The following is a 22,379-nucleotide window of genomic DNA, read 5'->3' as shown; positions in this document are numbered from 1 at the left end:
GATTAATTAATCCATGTTCCACATGTAGTAAGATAATAACATAACACCGAAAATTGCAACATTTCAATTTTGCCTGACACCACGAATTTTGCAACAGAAAAATATCAAAACAGAACGTAATGCAACTTCCAACTTGAATATATCCAAATCGTGTTCCAAATCGCGCAGTTGCCCGATCGATCTCGAGTGCGGATCATTTCGAGCCAAGAAGCTGTTAAACGCGATTCAACCGAGAGATCACGAGTTACATTCGTGATCATCATGCATCGTTCGATTTTTACGTATTCCTTGCTTCTTACTCTCGTTTCGTCAACGTGTTCGAAAACCATCGACATCGAGGAAACGAGCAACTCTATCACCGACAGGTAAACTCTAATCTATCTTTCTAATATCCCTCCCCTCTCCTCAGAAAAAATATATCAAGATGAATTGTGACGAAGAATTCTCAAAGGGAATCTCGATTCGCGGTAACGAACCATACGTATTCCTCTCGGTCGACCATCATATTTACGAAAGATAATTCAACAAATTTCCCCCAGAATATATATTTCAGCACCCCATACCGCTGGATTTACCATTACCCTCATAAATTCTCCCTTATCCTCTGCCATTTATCTAGCTTCCCGCCGAGTACATCGGAAACATTCTTTCGATTTTTCAAACGACCTCCACCTTGGACGAATTCCCGATCACGAGTCGGTCAGGTGAATCGCAATAAACGCGAAAAATTATGTTGGTCGGCCAGAGGGTAACGTGTGGCGCAATTGTGAGCGTCAGCGCCGCTTAAATTTCATCCTGCTTGCAAGATTCGATAAGAAAACTTCGAATTCGTAAGGAAGGAATCGGAATCGGCATAATTCGGATCGCGAAATAAAACGAACAGCCGCGAGGAACTGTGAAAATATGGTCACCGTTGCATAACGTGGGAAAAAGATTCCAAATAATTTTTCTAAAAGGAATCATATTTCTATTTAATTTTGAAAATTGTTCTCGAAACAAGAATAATCGATGATGCACATTACTAAAATCTAGATAGAGATTTGAATAGAAATTCAATTGTTATAATTACGTATTTGTATGAATATCTATTTTTGTGATAAATTTGGAATTATTCGCTTACCAAGTGATCCGAATCGAAGAGATCCTGGTCCTCGCTCCTCTTTCGCTCCACCGGAAGTGTTGCACGGAAGATCGCGTTTGACGAAATATTGCCCACTATTCACTTTACATTACGAAATCACGATACGACTCGAATTCACACGTGTTATCTCGACCGCGCCCGAAACTAAACTAGATTTCCACCTTTCTCCTTCCCCGAGGCAATTTTCTGTTTACATACGCCTCGCGCCTATATACGAACGATACACGCATGATATACGAAGTTTATTCCCTATGTTTTGATTCCGTTTTCCAAGAAGAGTTTAGATTCCGCGTCGAGGGACGGAATACTTGGAATTATAGGACAACACGCTGACTTTGTTAAATTCTTAGAATTTAACGCCTCTGCCGCTTGCGGCGTTTATTATCGGAAACGGCACGAATTTTTTCCTTGTTATTGTTACATTCTGTACTTTCTATTATATATTTTAATTACATATATATATATATTCTTTTATAACATTGTGTAACATTAATATAAATTTATTGAAATAGAGACAGTGATGAGTGTATTTAATTTAATTATTAATTTTATAATTTTATAATATTATTTCAAAATAAATATGAAGAATTAATAAATAAGTAAAAAGAAAATATATACAATGTAATCACTAAAAAGGGAAAAAAAGAAAAAGATAAAAGATAAAGATTTTATTGTAAAGTTTTTTTTGTAAAACTGCTATTGTTACATTGTGTTTTCTATTATATATTTTAATTACATATATATATATATATATATATATATATATATATATATTCTTTTATAACATTAATAAATTTATTGAAATAGAGACAATGATGAGTATATTTAATTTAATTATTAATTTTATAATTTTATAATATTATTTCAAAATAAATATGAAGAATTAATAAATAAGTAAAAAGAAAATATACACGATGTAATTGCTAAAAAGGGAAGAAAAGATAAAGATTTTATTGTAAAGTTTCTTTTGTAAAACTGCTATTGTTATATTGTGTTTTCTATTATATATTTTAATTATATATATATATATATATATTCTTTTGTAACATTAATAAATTTATTAAAATAAAGACAGTGATGAGTATTAATTTAATTATTAATTTTATAATTTTATAATATTATTTCTAAAATAAATCTAAAATACTCTTTTCATTTATATTTTTGCCATCGATATAATTATATAATCGTACTATATAAATTATTATCGTATTATAAAGAATTAATAAATAAGTAAAAAGAAAGTATATACGATGTAATTACTAAAAAGGGAAGAAAAGATAAAGATTTTATGTAAAGTTTCTTTTGTAAAACTGCTATTGTTACATTGTATTTTCTATTATATATTTTAATTATTATATATATATATATATATATATATATATATATATATATATATATATATATATATTCTTTTGTAACATTAATAAATTTATTGAAATAGAGACAATGATGAATGTATTTAATTTAATTATTAATTTTATAATTTTATAATATTATTTCAAAATAAATCTAAAATATTCTTTTCATTTATATTTTTATATACCATCGATATAATCTATATAAATTATTATCGTATTACAAAGAATTAATAAATGAGTAAAAAGAAAATATACATGTAATCGTTAAAAAGGGAAGAAAAGATAAAGGTTTTATTGTAAAGTTTCTTTTGTAAAACATCAATCAAATTTCTTTTTTTCCAGAACTATCTTCTCGAGTCCTCCCTCGATCGATCAGATCAACGATGAGTCGGAAAGTTTGGAGTATGATTCGAAACTCGATACGAAAAGAAGCTTAGTAATTTTTGTGCCGACGAGGGAAAAGGAGGAAGGAGAAAATGAAGAATGCAAAGGGCAAAAAACGAAACGATGCAAGACATTGTTTCACGGGGAAAGAGTTGGCGCACCGATTCCCAGGGGAGCCCTTCGAACCACGTTGAAGAGCATAGGAGACCCTTGTAATAATGAAAGACCTCGTGAATATTTCGTTGGTCGGAAGCCGAGCATGCATCTACTTTCTTTGAAAAAACCAATGACCATAGAGGAAGCGAAAAATGCAACTTTTCGTGACGAGGCTCTGTTCGACTCCCTTCGAAAACAGTTGCTTCGTTACAATTTCAACGTCGAAGCTACTCACAAAACGGAACCAAGGATAAACGTGTATGACGATGATAATTTCGTTTGTTACTGCAGGGAAAAAAATAATCCTTCTTCCAGGAAAGACGCGAATCGCGATATTATCTCGAAATTACGAGCATTGGCGAGGAAGGGAAATAAATGGGGGGGGAAACCCGAACGGAAAGATGCACTCGTCGGCAAGAAGCAAGATCCCCGGACGAAAATTCCATCTAACAGATTTCCTCAAACCTATTACCTTCCTAACGAAATGAACCCGGTCCAGAGTCCAACGTCCAACAGATTTCCCCATATCTATTATCTCCCCAACAACGCGGATCCGATGATTCCTAGAAAACAAGGAGCGATACTTTATGCACCGACCATTCAACGCGTAGATCCTCCACTTTTAGTGCCAAAGAACACGGTTGAGCAAGCAACTCTACCGAGAAATGATATTCCATTTGATCCAATTGGACTCGATTCGGTGGTTGGTCAACGAGCGCCGATCGATCGACAACACGATTTAAATAAAAATCGACAAACTGTTGAGCAGACGGATGATCCTTCGGGCATGGCTGACAATAGTCCGTCTCGATCTCAAAATATAATTCCTGCGAGCACGAACGAGGATGGAACATGGAAAAACGATGAAGAGACGAATGATTCCAATTACAATTTGCAGTCTGTGCCGTCCGAATCTTTTGATAAAAATTATTTGCCACCGCCTGGAATTGTTGGATCTCCCTCCGTTGTCCCTGCGCACGGATATATTAATCCTAATTCGAACGATGGATCATCCACGGGTTTAGGAAACGAGTATGGGAATGAATACGAAATAACGGGGAGTGGAACGTTGGATTATTCCGAAGTCAAGGAGATTACGGCCGCGTCCAGAGCTTATTCCAACGAATCAGAGAATGATGGATCGACCGATAATTACGATAATTTACTTATAAACACTGGTTCTATGAATGACGATACAAAATATGACTATAATCTTAACTCTCGATCAAATAATCCTGTGGAGAAGGCATTAGGATCTGAAAACGTAGATATGATAGTGGATGGACATGATTCAAAATATTCTGATCGAGGAGATGAAGAAGAGGAAGGTATAGTAGGGGAAAATAATCCAGATTGGAATTCGAATCAGGATTCAGAGGATCGAATGGAAAATCAACAGCGAAAAAATTTGGATTACGAGATACCTTCCTCCGTGGGGGAAGAAATAATTCCTGAAAACACGATGTCCCTGGACGAAGCTGGAACCGTAAAGCTCAATGATAAAGAGAAGAAACAGAGCGAAGGAAGAGATCCGGACGACGTTCCTTCGCGAAACGAGAATGACCCTTCTCCCTTCGAGTCAACGTTGAAATCAGTGAAAACCGATGGATTTTCAAAGGGTCCGTCCGACGAAGCGTTACCATTCTGCGACAACACGATGCTGCATAAATCGATAAAAACTGTAATTAATAACTTTGCCTCCGATGACTCGTCTGAAATGGATGGCAACGAGGAAACGGTGGGTTCCGCGAAGGGGGAAGATTTAGTACCGGAAATTGTCCAAGTTCCAAACTTGAAGAGTATTTTGTCCATGCCGCCAATAGAGCATACCATTCTGGATGAAATAAAGAATCTGTTATCGAAAATGACTGGGATGGATAGAAAGAAATTCGACAGCGAGTGGGCAACTAATGTGATTAGGAATAATTTACGGAACACGATATCTGCCGCGCCCAGTTCAAAAACAGAACTTCCTCCATTGGCCGTGGAGGAGCATCAATTCAAGAATGGCAAATGGGTGACGAATATGATTACATTGGCTCCCTCGAACGAGAAAACCGACGATGATTCGACGGATATGAAAAGGTTGCAAGCCAGTGTTAAAAGTTTACTGCGTGATCCGGTAATTGGGTTGCAAGCAGGTAAGAATCCCGCCGTTCAAAACATAATTGTTCAAAGCATAAAGAATACCTTGAAGCCAGAAGATCCGGTCAATGATGTTTTTAACGATTCGATCATACGAAGCTCTTTGAACGATGAATTGAATATGATGGAAATGGAAAACGAGGAAATTTCGACCACGGAAAATACGTTTGAATCTACTGCTTTCAATTTATCGAATATCGATATGAAAAAATTGTTGGAGATTGCCAAAAATGAAGCAGATCCAAATAATGATGAAAAGGAAAATGAATCTGCATTAGAACCGTCTGCGTATGAAAAGGATAAAAATATATCGGATCGAAGAAACGATGTTTCGTCGACTGTGAAATCTTTGGATAATGGTATAATAGGAGCGAAAAGAAATTTTAAATCCACGGAAGACACTACGTTAGCTACCAAAGCTTATTCGAACGAAGAGACAATTCGGGATAATGTAGAATTTTCAGAATTACCAATGACTGAAATTTGGCCAGATAATGATGCTTCCTCGGAAATTGAAGACAAATCTTCAACTAAAAGAATTGAAGATCACAATGTGGGATACAGTTCTCCAAGAATGAATCCAACAGAAAATGTCGATATTGCGAATAGATACGAAGACGAGAGTATAGAAAAATCGATGGAAAACGAAAATTCGGATACGATTCCTGCACAAGATTTTACTTATTTGGGAAAAATCACTGTGAAAAACGAAGGTAATAAGGATGATGTTCAGAGTCTTGGAAATTCTGAGCTGTTTTATATCGGTGATGGTGTAAAATTACCGTTGGAAATAAAAAAATTAAACGACGGTTCCTACGCCTTATCGATTTCCAGAAAGGTCTGCGAACAGTTATTAAACAAGGAATGTCCTTGTTGCGTACCCACAAAAGGTAACGTTGTTCGCGCCGTAAAAAGAAATTCAAGCGCGATAAATACTGATAGAACAATTAAAGCGAAGGAAAGAATAAAAATTTCTAAACGCGAATCGATGAAATCAATTTTGTCAAACGAGAAATATGATTTAATTGACGACAGTTTGCAAATTTTCTCGATGCCTGTAGAAGCTTTCGCGAAGAGATATAATTTATCTCTAAACTTGGAGAAAGTGCAAACTCCGTGGAATTTCGACGCGAAGGAAAAGATTGATGAGCAATTGAGAGATCGACTGAAAAATTTTAAAAATAAAGAAGAAAAGAACGCTGATGCTGATTTTCATAAATTACTTACTATTAAAATTTCAGAAAATAATAAACCGGAAACAACTATTATAAAAGAGGAGAGGATAAACAATCATCCAGACGAGAAAAATGATGTAACAAGTTATAAATATCATATAGAAAATCGAAGAAATCTTGAAAAGTATCGACATCAACGAAATATCGAAAAAAACACAAACAAGAGAATGGAAATAGCAACAAAAGTATTGAACTGGTTAAGAGATTTAATTCTAACTACAAATACAAGATAGATACTTATTACTTAAACAATTTTTTAAATCGTATTCTTTTTAATATAATTTAATTGATTATATACTTTAATACTTTTTTATAATCTATTATGTAATATTTTTTTTTAACTTACCTAATATAAAAATAAAGAATAAAATAAAAAATATTTGAAAGCTTAAAAAGAATTAAACCCTCCCGATTTTAATAATTAATTTTTTTTTTAATAATATCAAAATTTTAATAATATAAATGTTTTATCGTATCAAATAGAGATTATTTCTTCTTTTTTTTTTTTACATATCGTAATTTTTTTCTTTTATTATCGCATAAAGAGATCGATGATTCATACAATAATGACGTAATCCTAATGGTTACCTTGACTAATTTAGGAGATAGTGTGGTTATGTTTGGCAGATGCGAACTTCTGTCAACATAGCAAGAAAATGGGCTTGTTTGGCAAATCTCCAGAAAAAAATCCGAAAGAAATGGTTAGAATCGAAATGAATAATAATATCTATTCGATGTTTATACGAAATCGTATTTCAGGTTCAAGAATGGACACATAAATTAAGGAAAGAGGGTTATCAATTGGATAGACAGGTTAGAGGTAAGCTACTATCAATAATATTTTATAGAATATATTATAATGTAATATTTATACACAGCAATTCAACGAGAAGAAGATAAAATAAAACGTTCTTTGAAAGAAGCAGCGAAGAAAGGTGATAAAGATGTCTGTAAAATTCTAGCAAAAGAAATAATACGTGCACGAAAAACTTGTAACAAACTCTATACATCAAAGGCACATATGAACTCTGTTGCATTGCAAATGAAAAATCAATTAGCAACGATTAGAGTTGCTGGTTCGGTCTCAAAATCCACAGAAGTGATGCAAGCAATGCAATCGTTAGTAAGAGTTCCAGAAGTAGCAGCAACAATGAGAGAATTATCAAAGGAAATGATGAAAGCTGGTATTATTGAAGAAATGTTAGATGAAACCATGGAATCTGTGGAAGATTCTGAGGAAGTAGAAGATGAAGCAGATGAAGAAATAGACAAAGTAAATTATTATCTACTATGTGTAAAAACATAAAAAAATTATACTAATAAAATATTTCATATCTATCACAGATTTTATGGGAAGTAACTGCAGGCCAATTGGGTACAGCACCTGCAGTTGTTACAGAAACTCCAGGATCTATTGTAGCATCTACTTCTGCAGAAGAAGAAAGTGAAGAAGTAGATGATAAAGAACTTGAAGAAATGAAAATGAGACTACAAAGTCTTCGTAGTTAGGTGTAATATATAAATAATTTTCATCTGCATTGACTTAAAAATCAACTTGCACTTAATGAACATATAAATACATAAGGTACAAATACAGTGGAATGAATACCTAGCATAACGATATTTAATTGATGCTTTTATAATATTGAATAACCAAAAAGAAATAAGTATTATAAAAAATGAAACAAAAATTTTTATTTTATCTATACAGTTTTTATATCCAGCTTTTATAACCTGTATGTGATTTATAGAATGTCACTATTTCAACTACATACGAGTCATAAAAATACAGAGAAGCTGGCTTCTTGATTGTATTATGTTGAAACATATACTTTTTAATTTAATTACAATCAAAATCTTGTATTAATATGTATTATACATAAACAATGGCTTTAATTGTTATTTTTTGTATAATTTCTTATATAAATTATACCTCTTATATATTAATTTCTCATATATTAATATAACAAAAATAATACAAACAGTAGATCACTGGTAAATATCTGTACACAAAATTTTTACTATATTCACACATCTTTAAAGTAGCTGAATTCAGACATTTTCAATTTTAATATTTTGATAACTTATTCTAAATCACAGAATCAAAGTATTCCATAGGAAATTATGTACTCCAAATTTGATAATTGTGTAGAGCACCCCCTTGGTATATTGTGCAAGTGTACAGATTACCAAGAAATATTAAATAAATTCACATCTTATAATATTGGTACAGAACATTATTTAAAACCTAAAGTAAATGTAGGTAAGTAAAATATATAAATAAACATTCATTCATTATACAATAAAATTAAATAATATTCTGATTTTAATCATTTATGTTAGAACCAATTGCTTCAGCAAAAGTTCTGTGGATAAACAACCGTTTAAAATTAGATGAAGATATTTCAAAACCAATACTTCTTTATCCTCAAGAACAATCAAATATTACTGCTTACAATGTAGACAAAATATGGATGCCTATTGTATCAAATTTAATACCTCTAAAATTGATATTTAAACTTTAAACTTTTGATTCTTATTTTATAATATTTATAATTTATATAATATTTACACATTAAAATATATATAAAATAAATATTAAACTTTGTTTTGAAAAAATACTCCAAAAAAAAATAATAATTCTTATTTTTTTTTTTTTATACATAAATTTATAATTTTATTTTAGCTAAATTTGTAGCTATCTTATATTTCATATTTTTTCAAAAAATTTTATTGCACAATAATTCTTTTTACATTTTTTTTTTTCAACAAAATTTAACCTCGTATGTACATGTATATATACATATTTATTGTATATATACATATATACAAATACATATACATATACATATAAATTACATATTAGAATTATAGTCTGTTGCTATTAAAAAATTTGAGATATAAAATTAATGTTAAAAAAAAATTAAGATATTTGCAAAAAACAATATAATATTCTGTCATTTAAAAATATATATCTCAACAATAATAAAATCAAATGACATAAAAATAATGAAAGAATTTACTATAGATATTATTTGTACTTTACAATTTTGTTATCCTTTAAACTTATTATTACCTATCTCTCATCATGATATAATAAATATATAATAAAAATAATATATTTTTATTATTAAATAATTATCATTATTTAAAGGATATATGACTGCTCTCTTTCAATATGTAAGTAATGTGCATAAATTTAAAGTATTTATATTTTAATCATATATTCTTAAAAATACTATCATTTATTTATATCTTAGCAAATTTACAATTGCTCAATTACCATATTAACAATTGAAAGTTTCATCTGTGCTCTAGCTTTCCTAGGAAGTCTATGCATATAAGGTGCCAATTTGCGCAAAAAACATTTAACTTCATTTCTAATAGGAAAAATTGTTCTTCTCATTGTTCCTGAAATTTTTTTACGTCTCATAGATCTCTTTTGTTTTGGTGTTAAACATTCTACATCTTCAAAATCTTCATAAAATGTATCTTCTTTCACATTAGCTGCTTCTTCATCTAATACTTCCAATGAATGTGGCAATATAACTTCTTCATGTACTTCTAATTCTTCACTAATTACTTTACCATCTGTTTCTTCTAAAGAAGTTGACAAAAATTCAGCTAAATTTTTATCTGTTTCCTCTTTACTTTGTTTTATAATTGGTATTGTCACCGAAGCTTGACCATTTTTCATCCAAATTTGCTGTCTAAAATCAATTTCATTAGAGGTAGTTGGAGCATGTATCATTTTTGTCCTAGTTTGCTTTTTTATTGTTTTTATTGATTTTTGTTGTTCTTGTTCAGGAAGATCTATTTTAATTAATAAACCTGGAGGGATACTGGATAAACTATGTACTGGAATAGGAGCTCCTAAATTTGATATATCACCAGTAAATGGTAAAATCACTTTTTTTATATTACCTTGAATATTATTTGGTATATTTGATGTAATATGATTTGCTATTGTTATAGGTTGAAGTTGATCTGTAAATTGAATTTTCCAACTGGGAGTAGGAGGAAGTGGTAATTTTCTTATTACTCGATTTTCAATATTATTAGGATCAGGCCTTGGAATGTTAATAAGAGTTGGCCTTTTAGATTTTCCACGTTTCTTTGCAAGAGGAGTAGGCTTATTATCTACCTTTGGTTTTTTACTAGATACTAAAGGTCTTGAAAAATTTTGCCTTTTAATTCCTTTAGTTGTATTAGTACAGTTAGATTCTTCTAATATATCTTGATCATCTTCAATTTTTTCTGTTGAATTAACACAATCTAATTGTGATACATCCTTTATAGTTGGAACAGCATCACATGGTCCTACCCTATGAAAACTCTGTCCTGTTTGAAAATGTTTTGAACAAAGTACTAATTTTCTTATTTGATTTGGAGACATTTTCAATATATCCTCTCTACCTAAAAATTGACACCATCTTAAACATCTGCCAATTTCGTAAGCAGGAAAGGGATGAAATTTATATCTTTCTATTTTATTTCTTGGATCAGATCTTAATCTACCACAAGCTGCACATGCTTGACTTTCTAAAACAGCAGGTGGTAAAGGATCTAATTTTTTGGGTTTTTCTGAGGAACTGTAATTTGATTCTGGTACAAATTCTATAATATATTGTTCAGATCCATCCAATTGATCAGGATTTCTGATATTGGGAATAGCATTGTCTATTAATCTACTTTTATAACCAGACATAAATTGAGAACGATCAAAATGTTTTGAACAAATGTAACAAAACAAGATTTCTTTTCTTGTCAATCTGTAATATGAATCTACACCAACAAAATCGAGCCATTTGAGACATCGAAATTCTTCACCAGGAAAATGATGAAAAGTTACACCATCATAATCTCTATCTGATGGATCTCGACGAGATCGACCACATAATACACAGGTTATGTTATATAAACTTTGTGTAGGATCATAAATTGAAGGTACTGCATTACAATTTAATCTGTCGAGGTATTCATTTAAAAAATCCTTTTGTTCGAAGTGTTTGGAACACACCATTCGTTGAAGTAACTGTTTTTTTGTAAGTTTATATAAATCTTCACGACAACAAAAATCCAACCACTTTCTACATCGAGGTATATCATTAACGGGAAATCCAAAAAACATATATTCTTCTTCTTTATTGTTGGGATTCAGACGCGAACGTCCGCATACAACACATGGATGTGGCATTTTTTAAATCGTTTTTTTTTGCTTATACTTTTGTCAAATAAACAATTCCATCTTGTCACAGCTTCATAAAAATTTTAAATCTATGCCAGATGTTTTCTAACTATCGCAATTAATACACTTATCAAACGATTTAAAATTAAATTATCTTCTTATAATCTTTCTGTATGCGGTATAATTTTACAGTATTTAAAGAATAAAATTCAATAATAAGATGCAATAACCCCTTCATTATTTTCCAACTCTACATGTATTTCGAGTAAACGTTTCTTAGAAACAATATTGTTAAAAGTTCAATAACTAAAAGTTTTTCTTTAATAATAACACATCTTCTTTAATAATAAATATGTAAAAAATTACTTTTTTTATATATTACACTTGTTGCGCTTTTCTCAAGCAATTTGAGAGGTTATGCTGTTTGTTACAGCGTCTTTCACCTAACCTTTATATAAAATAATATAACTGATATATAACACGATAATACATTAGCTAACCTGTCACAGTATTACTGTCAAAATCTGTTTTTGTTCATAAAATGGACAAAATGGCAGAAAATTCTAATAATCCATATGATATTAATGGACAACATTTTAATCCTGATATGTATTTTCAAAAATTATTAAAAGTAAGTGCATTTTTCAATTTTCTTTAAGTTTAATTATATTTATTTAATGATACTAAATAATTAATTTTTTTATATAGGAATGTACATTAAAACAAATTATGGATCATGAAGCAGAAATTATAAAAAATACTCAAATTTTACATTCTGATATGCAAACTCTAGTATATGAAAATTATAATAAATTTATATCTGCTACAGATACTATCAGGAAGGTAAATTTGTTATATGTTTATATAAATGCAATTATTTTTAATTTATTAATTATAATATTAATTTTATATGTATATACTATATTATATATACTATGCTTATTCATTATTTAGATGAAAACAGATTTTAAAGAAATGGAAGATAGTATGGATTTATTAGCAAAAAATATGGACAGTATTACTACTTTTTCAGAACAGATTTCATCAACATTACAGGGTACAAGACAACAAATTGCCAAATTATCTTCAGTTCATGCATTATTGAAAAAATTACAATTTCTTTTTAAATTACCCGGCAATTTAAAAGATAAAATGAATGAAGAAAATTATAGACAGGTTTATGTTTCATTTCATATCATTATATTATATTCCTTTTAATATACATAAATTAATTATATTTAAATAAGGATGTATACTTAATTTTTATAGGCAGTACAAGATTACATACACGCACAACGTGTATTGAATCAATATGGCAATATGCCATCTTTTCAAGGAATTCAAAAAGACTGTGAAGATATTCTAGAGGAACTTAAATCAAGGTTGAGAATGCAATTTCATAAAGGAGATGCATCAACTAAAGCTTTAGCTGAAAATATAGATCTATTGTTACAACTGAAAGAACCAGCTGATTCTTTATGTGCTGAATTTTTGACACATGCAGATGGAAGATTAACTGAACAATTAGATATTTTAAAAGATATGTGTGAAAATGATATCATAGAATTTGTAGATATGGCCAGTTCAGGATTTCTTAGTGATTTATGTTTGATTGTTGCATCTTATAATGATATGTTTATAAATCGATCACCATCTGAAGATAATGAATTTATTGATGATTTTGATACAAAAGCTCTTTCATGTTTAAATAGTTTTATCATGAAAAATATGAAAAAATATTTTGATTTAATTGGAAAAAGAGTAGAAAATGTAGCTGATACAGCTATTTTAGTAAAAGCATTAGAAAAGTTTCATAGGAGATTACAGGCTATGAATATGTTGTGTAAAGAAACAGATTTTGAAAGGTAACAAAGATAAAATCGTTCTTATTAAAAGAATGAAAAATAAAATTTAAGAATCTATGTACTTTTATTTGCAGAACAGGTACCAATATTGTTATTAACGCGGGTAGAAAACAATGTCGTAATCATTTAGATAATTTGAAATCTCATTTAAATGAAACACTTGTTAAAGTGAGACAAATATTAACAACTAAAACTTCTCAGGAAGGAGATAATAATTTAGCAGAACTTCAAGCATTACTTATAATGCCCACTATTGAAAAAATCAAAGGAATTTTACAAGATTTATTGGTTTGTTTCTTCTTTGACATTTGAACATTTTTTTAAAACCATAATATTTATTAATTTAAAATTACGTAATTTTAGGTATTTTTACAACCAGATTTATCATTTAGTTTAAAAACACAATTTTTACAAAATTTCTGTGTAGATGAAGTTAGAGAAGGATTAGTAGTTGGATTTTTACATCATGTAATGGTTATTGCGAGTGGATTTTGTAGCGGATCTGATATTCCGAAATTCTCACCTACTCTTTTACTTTTATTGAGTAAAATGTGTATTGAATATAAAGAAAATAATGTCAAATATTTGGTAGAGCGAATAATTTTAAATTAAATTCAAAAATCATATTTATAAAAAATCATTCTTATATTTCTGAATTACAGCTTACTACTACCGATGATTTATTCAATATTGAACAATACACATCATCTGGGAATGTCGTTACGACTGAATTAGAAATATGCGATAAATTTCATGAAGCAGCACAAAATTTATTAAATCATTATGTTCGCATTCAAGGTTTAGCAGTGTCGCAAATGTTAAGAAAATCCGTTGAAACGAGAGACTGGTTACATACAATTGAACCAAGAACAGTAAGAGCTGTGATGAAAAGAGTCGTAGAAGATGTGATGTTAATCGATACTCAAGTAGCTGCATTATATGACGATTCTGATGGTCAAGTTGATAGAAGCAGCGATAGCAGTAGAAAAACTCATAGGTATATTTTATAAAGTAAAAAGATAATATTCTGTTAAATAATTTTTTTTTATTTTTAGTGTAAGTGTATCAAGACATCATTATAGATCAAGCTGGTCATCGTACACGCCGAACCATATAGATTCCTCATTGGTGACGAATATTCATAAATTATTTTCTGAACGTATTGAAATTTTTTCATCGGTTCAATTTAATAAAGCGTCTATTCTTACCGGAATCATCAAAATAAGTTTAAAGGTAAAATACTTTTAGCAAATACAGTACCGCGATAGGAACAGGTGCTGTCAGGCAGTTACAATGATAAAATAGCAGAGCCATTATCCACTTTGCATCACGAAGATACTTTATTCTCTCGCGTTGCGTATACCACATACTACGCAACATACTTTATGCATTCGATACTATCAAAACTTAACATTCAAAATCTATAATACGAATTTTTCTTTATTTATAGACTTTTCTGGAATGTGTAAGATTACGAACATTCAGTAAATATGGACTACAACAAATTCAAGTTGACACACATTATTTGCAATTGTATTTATGGAGATTTGTTTCAGATGAAAAGTAAGTTTAAAATTATTATTATCATTATTTTAAACAAAAATAATTTTAATGAAAATTCTTTTCAGTGTTGTTCATTTTCTACTAGATGAGATTCTTGGAAGTGCTGTACATAGATGTTTGGAACCAGTTTTAATGGAACCTAGTGTTGTCGATATTATTTGTGAAAGAGGATAAATAAATAGGAAGAAAAAAAATATCATTATTTTATCTAGCATATTGTATAATATAGCATTATATTATAAACATGTATTATATTATTATTTATAAAAATGAGTAAAAATATTTATAATATAATATTCGGTATATTTTGTTATTAATTCTTATATTTCATGAATAAATTTTATGATAAACTATAAAAAATGATCTTTCTCTTAATTATATCTCTATTTTTTTGTTTCATTTCATATGACCGCCCACGTAGATTGAATACTACAAGACCTGATCGTGTCAAAGTACTACAACTGTCAAGTAACACAATGAACGACATACTTTTCTGCCTTTCTTCCTCTATCGATTCAGCGATACAATCTTTTGTCTCCTTTTCTTTACTCTCCCCACTTATCCGGGATAAAATAAACTCATCAAAGTCTTAGTACTCTATAAGAAGCAGGGTCAAATGATTCTAATAAGTCTTAATTCTCTGCTACATTCTACACTTTTGAACTTTATTAATCGCGTAAATTTCATTGATTATTTTATTTTCTTTTTTTATTTCCAGTAATCAAAATTTAATATTAATTTCAATTTGGGATATTTCAAATTTCTCGAATGGAAAATATAATCATTATATTGGAACGACGTTTTCTCATCGACGTTTCTCGTATATGACGCATAAATGTGCAAAGAATAAATGGGACAAGAGTTTATAGTATATGGGGTTCTGCCGTACCCCCTTGGCAGTGGCTCGAGTTAATTCGAACTTCCTCTCGTTGGATGAGATTCATTCTCCGAGTATCCGGCGTAGGCCTACGCACAGCATTCTACCCAATTTAATAAACTCTTCTAAATTACTCGGCCGGTGCCATTCCCTCGTTCAATCATGAATTTCCATGAAAATCGAGGGAAAATTTACGAAATTTCACCCAGACAGTTTCCTAATTGAATCTTAACTTGAGAATTTAATATGATATTTCAAATTTAAGTTTATTTCGATGATTATTACTATTAAATTCAATTCGTTGTATCAAATATTTTTATTATAACAAACAAATAAAATATTAAATCATATAATTTATTTAATTTATCATGTTTATCATGATTAGAAATTTTGAAAGTATTTTATTCAAAGATGAATAAAATATATATTTTTCTCCAAGCAAAAGAACGATATTATTGTCAAATCATTATGTAGCACATATGATCTCAAAAAAAACACCTGTGCACATGTACTTTGTCTTCTACATACTACAAAGTATTTCCGATGACATACTCATTTCAGTTTAGTAGCGTATTGATAATCAACAAAATCGTGTTACTTCTATATATTAAAGAAATTTTTTGAAAAAACAACTTAAAATGAAGTAAATGTGGAAGTAGAAAAAAGTAAGTATTTTCTAGCTAATATTTATACATTTTCAAAAAAGAAATATTAACATATTTTAATAACTTAACATATGTGATAATTTCAAATTCAATATTGCAGTATTTTTAAATTATAAAATAATTTGTATTAATTTTCAGTTTTTAATTTTAATAACATAGATTCGTTCAAACTTTTCTGATTATGAATTTGAAGATTATCGAAGAATAGCTATTAAACCGATTCATGTTTTATTTAAATCTCACGGGACTCACGTGGTTAGCTTAATCAATGCACAATGGTTCGGCATCGACAGAAGAAAAGACTATGTAATAGGGATTGTATCCTAATAAAAGATGCATTATTCGCTACGTAAGTTGCTTTAAATCAGTAAAATGGACCCGCATGAGAAAATCATGTATGTGTAGATTCAAGCAGAGGCGACGATTATCACAAAATAACCAAACTATTTCGAACTGTAAGCTAATGGTTTTATAGAAGCATTTTGTGATATAGGGGTATATCGCGTGTGTACATATTTCATCAATAAACTGTCTTTTTCTTTCTTTCATTTAATTATATGTATGACTAATGTTTATCGTCAATTTACACAGTGTACTTACTTAGGATCCTTCGATCAATTATTAATTATTGACTAACGATACGATTTTTAAGTAAACTAAATAACTAAATATTTCTTGATAAAGATAATTGTTGAAAATAACCAAAAAAATTTATTATCTATGATTCATACTCTGAGCAATATTTATACTGATATTTATACTAACTATTTATATTGATAAATCTATTTAAAAATACTTCGAATTCATGTATTCTGCACAAATGATAATGTTTAATGATAAAATAATGAATATATAATGAACATAATGCAATATCGTGTTTTATATATATATATATATATATATATATATATATATAATATTTTGTTAAAAAAATATTACGATTATTTATTTTTTTAGAAAAAAAAGGAAGAACTACGAAGATATTTCGATTTGTGACTGTAACAACAAATGGAAAAAAGACACATTTGTTGTTATGTTTGCAAATTAAGCTATCTTCTCGGTAGATGTCTCACAATACACGAAAATATAAATTTAATCAATGTTCTATATGTAATACTTTTTACACACAACGATGCGTTTCGACTTAAATTTTGACGATAAACTCTAAGAAAAATCGATACAAAATAAGATAAGAAAAATCGTCTGACTAATGATTATAGAAAATTTGAACTTTAGTCGCATTTAGGTATATATATTTGGGCCTGCATTTCGTACAACGCAGTCAACAGGCAATTGTCGAGAGCAGAAGTGGAGAAAACTTACCATCAAGTTATCTTAATTTGTTAATCTGTCTGTTAAGTAGTAGTGTCGTAGATGATGATTTAGAAATTCATCTTGGCACGATTACTTTTCATATAGAAATATTATAACTACAATATATCAATATATAATTACCTGATTAAGATGAATTTAATTTAATATTTCAAAAATAATAGCAAATAATTTTATAAATTTTATATTACACTTATTACTTACAAAATTGAACTGATATTTAAAAAAGATTTTGAAAAAATTAGGTTTTGTGATAATTCTTATAGTTCCAAGTTTAAATTTTTTTTATTTATAGTTCACGGTAAGTTTCTAAGTATTACACAATTAAATGAATTATTATTATGATTTTATACGATTTATTTTACATACAAAATCACTTATTCCACGTATATAAAAGTAAAATATTTCCGGAAAAGACAACTAACAATGGCGCGGGAAATCTCACCTCCAAAAATATACTCACTGAACCGGAAGAGAATTTCTTGACCAATCAACATCGCGAATCGTTTCATCCTTTATATCCGCGATTCTCAACTGATACTACGAGTATCAAATCAAAATTTATTGAAAAATATATATTCATCTAATTTTATAAATAAATAGAAAATAAATTGTTTTTGTATTTTCAAATGTATATATTATTTTTAATTATTAAATATTATTATTAAATAAATTATTATATTTATTATATTACGTTTATTTTTTTAATAATTAATAATTTAATAATTATTCAAAATGTAATTTTTATTAATTACAAAGCAAATTATAATTTATAAAAATTTAATTGACTTATTATTATCTTAAATTCGAAAAAAGATTTTTCTCATGAATTTTTAAATTTAATATTGATTATTGTTTTTATCTTATTTTTTCATATATTTCCGCACTAGATTTAAATTTCCATTTGTCAATAATTCTGTTCCAAATCGGACAGTAAGTGAAGGTTGAAAAACACTGTCATAGAGAGAATCTATCTAGTGGATAGTTGTGTTGTCAGCCGCGCGATTCAAATCGTGCGCCAAGGCAAGGCAATAAGGATTTGGTGAGCCGGTGAATGGTTTGATAACAAGCAGTGGAAGGAAGGTACAGGGGAGACGCACATTGCCCGTCGGTTGGTGGACCATTCAGTGACGCGATTCTTCACTGTCCGGCACTGATTTCAATTGGTAAATTGATTTGGAACGATGGCAAGAGAGAAAAAAGAGAGAAAGACTGAGTTAGACGGGAGAGGTTCGGAGACCAGTATGTAGGAGATGATAAAGAAAGAACCATATACCATTACCGTGACTGGGTGTACCGTCACAGAAAACCATAGCGGTGGCAGTGGCAGTGCCTCTCTTGCGAACCGTTAATAGGTACTGAACGCTGGTTGAATGCTTAATGCACCGTGCTTCTAGGATTAAATTGACCAATCATTTCCCGCGCGGCAAGGAGCGGCCAATTACAGCGCTCGTCCGACTATATTAAGCCAATCAAGAACAGTTTATCGCTCAGTCGTCAGTCTGCAGTTGTGATGCGTGTGTCGTGCGCGTGTTTTTTTTCCCTTTCCAAACAATTCTAACTCGTGAAATAAATGAATCGCGTGAGAAAAATATGAACATTTGTCATGAATTACTCGAGATCGTTTATCAATTTTAATAATCGTTCAGTGAATTAGATCACATTCTTCCACTTATTCTCTATGGCGTGGCGGATTTTAGAGAATGTTTGAAATTCTGATCAAATCGAACGAATCACAGTTTCTTTATAGAAAGAATTTTTTATTATTGATATAATTATTCGACGAACATGTGGGAAAGAATTGTGCAAGAGCGCAAGAAAAGCACGTGAAAAAGCATAAAACAACATGCATTATTTTACTCTATGTATATACATTCCATTCATATTCATTTCTGGTGACGGTTCGTATTTCGATCCTTGGAGATCGTTTCTTGTGATTACCGTGCATTTCTCTCTTCATCAACTATTTATTAATCAGTTGAACTTTAAATATTTTTTCGGAATCTATTTGAAATGAGAGTGTGGTGTTACTATAAGATTTTCAAAATATTCCAACGTTATTCGAAGATCATAATAAACATCAGATGACTGGAGACTATAATATTAATAAGTGTGAAAGAATATCAATGGACGCTAGTGTCAAATAGAAGTTAAAGGTCATGAGATTTCCTTCAATTGTTCAATCAAATTAGATGATTTTTTTAATCAAATTACATATACATTTTCTTAAAAATATAAAAATAAGAGTGTCATAATTTTTAATTTTATTATTAAAAAGAGTCACTGATTATAATTTATTATATATTTATAGTTTTCTTATTTATATTGATATCTTTATATAAATTATTAAATAACACCAATCAAATAATTTAGCAAAAAATTTTCCAATTATGATTCGATTGCGCATATGCATTAGATATATATATATATATATATATATATATATATAGATATATACACATAAAAATAAAGTTTCTCATATATATATATATAAGAGAAACTTTATTCTTATTTTCCTCATAAATATATTAACGATCATGCAAACAAGATTAATTCTTAACCACTAAAGTCACATCCGATAAGCATTGCATATTAATATATTCTACAAGAAACGCTCTCTAATCTAATAAAAATTCATTTACATAGTTGATTGATCAATTTATCTTTTTTCGATTGTTTAATAAAATGGAAATTCAGATGTGCGATTTTTATAATCTTTTTTCCTTTTTTATGTATAAATTAGACTTTTCCTCGAGAATATTTTCCGTGCTCGGCTTACAACATCTGAAAAACGAGATCACATGTGACCACACACATAATAACCTCGCAAAGTATCGTTTTAACCTGACACTTGATGAAATACATATAGAAGTCTCGAGAAGAAGCAAAAAGAAAGAGAAAACCAATATAAGATCCCTCGTGAAATCACACAAATGATAAAAGACCAAATGTTCGCGATTTTCTCATTGAGAAATAAGAGAATTGAATCTGTGTTCGAAATGTGATGATTTCTACGAGATGAAACATTGTAATTGGAAACATTTTAAATTGTAATGGCACGCATTGCGTGGCTAAGCTTTATCGTCACGACTTCTTGACCCCTCTTAAATGATAGTATAAAGTACGAAAGAACACGAGTTGAAGAAAATCATTAAGTTCTAGAATCTAAATATCGACGAAAGCAAACTTATGTAAAAGTTATAAAGGTAGAGATGGAATAAAATTTTTGTTTAATTTCTTTCTATATTATTGCAATATTTTGTTTGAAAATGACGCAATATTTATGTATCAAAAGTTATAATCCTACAAGCAGTTACGGAAAAATCGTAAAGTACTTCTTCGTTTTCAACGCACTGTTCTTAAAATAGAACATTTTCGGTTGCAGAACCGAAACAGAGACCACGAGTCTCGAGGCTTCGCGAATTTTTATAGAGAATCACAGTAATGATATTGATTTTTTCAGATATTATTTCTAATGCAAATCAGAATTGCATTTTTTTCAGTTAAAGAATAAATATTTCTTCTGTTTTGCTTCTCGGAATTCCTTTCTGCTTATTCTCTCGTCTATCCATAATTTGCACATCGTAACCTAATAAGTTGACGAGCTATTTCACAAATACTCAGAGAGAGCCGACATTAACAGAAATTAACGTTAATTGATGATACTCTTCTTCCCCCTTTACTCTTCCTGTTCTTCTATTGCCCTTTCTATTCCAGTTGATCTCACAAACTCTTTCCTTTTTCTGTGAATCTCGATTTGTTTAATAGATCCTTTTGTCATTTCTGCATAATCATATTATATATTATTATTTTTGCTTGCCATATTCTTGTTCCAGCAATTATCTCTGTTCTTCTCCCATAACATATTTTCTCATTTCGCGCATCTGAACTGACGAGTCAAACGTCGAAAAAACAAAAAATAAAAAGTACATACGCACGTTATGTGTACAAGATGCGTAACAGAAGACAGCCACGCGTCCAGCTGAATCTGCAATGGCCACATCAAATAATCCTCTTTAACTTATGACGACTTTGCATTTTTAACACTGTACGTTACAGTAAATCTTATGCATACTCTTTTCATCTTATTCTTGTAAGTATGAAATAATCTGCAGAAAGACGGACTATTGTTAGGGTCATTTTTCTAAACTTCGATAACGTGCTGATATCTGTTCGAAGTTCCAGAGAAATTCCATGGAAAAAATCATGTTACTAACCTTAACTCATATCATGAAGGCGAACGATGAATACGGTGTTTGATGAAACGAGAAACGTTAAGTAGGAACGTGGAGCAAAGAAATCAAAGATTCGATTGTAGACTCTCCCTCTATCGTGCATACACGCATTTCCGTACGCGATACTGTATACTTATAATATTATATATTTGAATTATCAATTCTTCATTTCTTTGCTTCTTATTTCTAATCTTATTTAAATTTCGATTTCAATTCCAATTTTCAATTATATATA

The 22,379-nt window shown here is 29.7% G+C and overlaps 5 protein-coding genes, 1 long non-coding RNA gene and 2 other non-coding genes across 8 annotated transcripts; 7 read left to right on the top strand and 1 right to left on the bottom strand.

Moving 5' to 3' along the window:
* Positions 1-180: 180 nt before the first annotated feature.
* LOC100576529 lies at positions 181-6,652 on the top strand. Its single transcript, XM_003250215.4, has 2 exons — positions 181-365; positions 2,842-6,652. The coding sequence occupies exons 1-2, from the start codon at positions 262-264 to the stop codon at positions 6,650-6,652; spliced, it is 3,915 nt and encodes a 1,304-aa protein (XP_003250263.2). The 5' UTR covers positions 181-261.
* A 247-nt stretch (positions 6,653-6,899) lies between these two features.
* On the top strand, positions 6,900-8,315 carry LOC410607 (charged multivesicular body protein 3). The gene is made up of 4 exons (XM_006563463.3): positions 6,900-7,120; positions 7,179-7,239; positions 7,298-7,692; positions 7,764-8,315. The coding sequence occupies exons 1-4, from the start codon at positions 7,076-7,078 to the stop codon at positions 7,926-7,928; spliced, it is 666 nt and encodes a 221-aa protein (XP_006563526.1). The 5' UTR covers positions 6,900-7,075; the 3' UTR covers positions 7,929-8,315.
* Positions 8,316-8,320: 5 nt separating this feature from the next.
* On the top strand, positions 8,321-8,982 carry LOC102655461. The gene is made up of 2 exons (XM_006563464.3): positions 8,321-8,682; positions 8,763-8,982. Exons 1-2 carry the CDS (start codon positions 8,544-8,546, stop codon positions 8,942-8,944), a joined length of 321 nt encoding a protein of 106 aa, XP_006563527.1. The 5' UTR covers positions 8,321-8,543; the 3' UTR covers positions 8,945-8,982.
* Positions 8,983-9,643: 661 nt separating this feature from the next.
* On the bottom strand, positions 9,644-12,143 carry LOC100576411. Its single transcript, XM_003250213.4, has one exon. The coding sequence runs from the start codon at positions 11,614-11,616 to the stop codon at positions 9,685-9,687; it is 1,932 nt and encodes a 643-aa protein (XP_003250261.1). The 5' UTR covers positions 11,617-12,143; the 3' UTR covers positions 9,644-9,684.
* Positions 11,502-15,390, top strand: LOC552845 (vacuolar protein sorting-associated protein 51 homolog). The gene is made up of 11 exons (XM_625221.6): positions 11,502-11,519; positions 12,117-12,238; positions 12,316-12,450; positions 12,562-12,783; positions 12,877-13,472; positions 13,547-13,760; positions 13,836-14,060; positions 14,135-14,469; positions 14,528-14,705; positions 14,923-15,035; positions 15,101-15,390. Exons 2-11 carry the CDS (start codon positions 12,149-12,151, stop codon positions 15,207-15,209), a joined length of 2,217 nt encoding a protein of 738 aa, XP_625224.4. The 5' UTR covers positions 11,502-11,519; positions 12,117-12,148; the 3' UTR covers positions 15,210-15,390.
* A 2,166-nt stretch (positions 15,391-17,556) lies between these two features.
* On the top strand, positions 17,557-17,631 carry Mir6057 (microRNA 6057). Its single transcript, NR_127332.1, is given in 1 exon segment — positions 17,557-17,631. It is a non-coding gene; the product is annotated as a microRNA 6057 (primary transcript).
* Positions 17,632-17,922: 291 nt separating this feature from the next.
* On the top strand, positions 17,923-18,001 carry Mir252b (microRNA 252b). The gene has a single exon (NR_127315.1). It is a non-coding gene; the product is annotated as a microRNA 252b (primary transcript).
* An 856-nt stretch (positions 18,002-18,857) lies between these two features.
* LOC113219267 lies at positions 18,858-21,354 on the top strand. Its single transcript, XR_003306158.1, has 2 exons — positions 18,858-20,065; positions 20,653-21,354. It is a non-coding gene; the product is annotated as an uncharacterized LOC113219267 (long non-coding RNA).
* Positions 21,355-22,379: the final 1,025 nt, after the last annotated feature.

This window comes from Apis mellifera, linkage group LG15 (genome assembly GCF_003254395.2).
Source record: "Apis mellifera strain DH4 linkage group LG15, Amel_HAv3.1, whole genome shotgun sequence".
Taxonomy (NCBI): Eukaryota; Metazoa; Arthropoda; class Insecta; order Hymenoptera; family Apidae; genus Apis; species Apis mellifera.
This window is presented reverse-complemented; position numbering and strand designations above follow the sequence as displayed.

Bases quoted from the DNA above. Each gene is read 5' to 3' on its own strand.
- LOC100576529 (XM_003250215.4), top strand. From the start codon at position 262: ATGCATCGTTCGATTTTTACGTATTCCTTGCTTCTTACTCTCGTTTCG. The intron at 366-2,841 runs GTAAACTCTAAT...CTTTTTTTCCAG, and splicing joins AGCAACTCTATCACCGACAG to AACTATCTTCTCGAGTCCTC.
- LOC410607 (XM_006563463.3), top strand. From the start codon at position 7,076: ATGGGCTTGTTTGGCAAATCTCCAGAAAAAAATCCGAAAGAAATG. The intron at 7,121-7,178 runs GTTAGAATCGAA...ATCGTATTTCAG, and splicing joins AAAAAAATCCGAAAGAAATG to GTTCAAGAATGGACACATAA. The intron at 7,693-7,763 runs GTAAATTATTAT...TATCTATCACAG, and splicing joins CAGATGAAGAAATAGACAAA to ATTTTATGGGAAGTAACTGC.
- LOC102655461 (XM_006563464.3), top strand. From the start codon at position 8,544: ATGTACTCCAAATTTGATAATTGTGTAGAGCACCCCCTTGGTATATTG. The intron at 8,683-8,762 runs GTAAGTAAAATA...CATTTATGTTAG, and splicing joins AAAACCTAAAGTAAATGTAG to AACCAATTGCTTCAGCAAAA.
- LOC100576411 (XM_003250213.4), bottom strand. From the start codon at position 11,616: ATGCCACATCCATGTGTTGTATGCGGACGTTCGCGTCTGAATCCCAAC.
- LOC552845 (XM_625221.6), top strand. From the start codon at position 12,149: ATGGACAAAATGGCAGAAAATTCTAATAATCCATATGATATTAATGGA. The intron at 13,473-13,546 runs GTAACAAAGATA...TTTTATTTGCAG, and splicing joins AAAGAAACAGATTTTGAAAG to AACAGGTACCAATATTGTTA. The intron at 14,470-14,527 runs GTATATTTTATA...TTTTATTTTTAG, and splicing joins AGCAGTAGAAAAACTCATAG to TGTAAGTGTATCAAGACATC.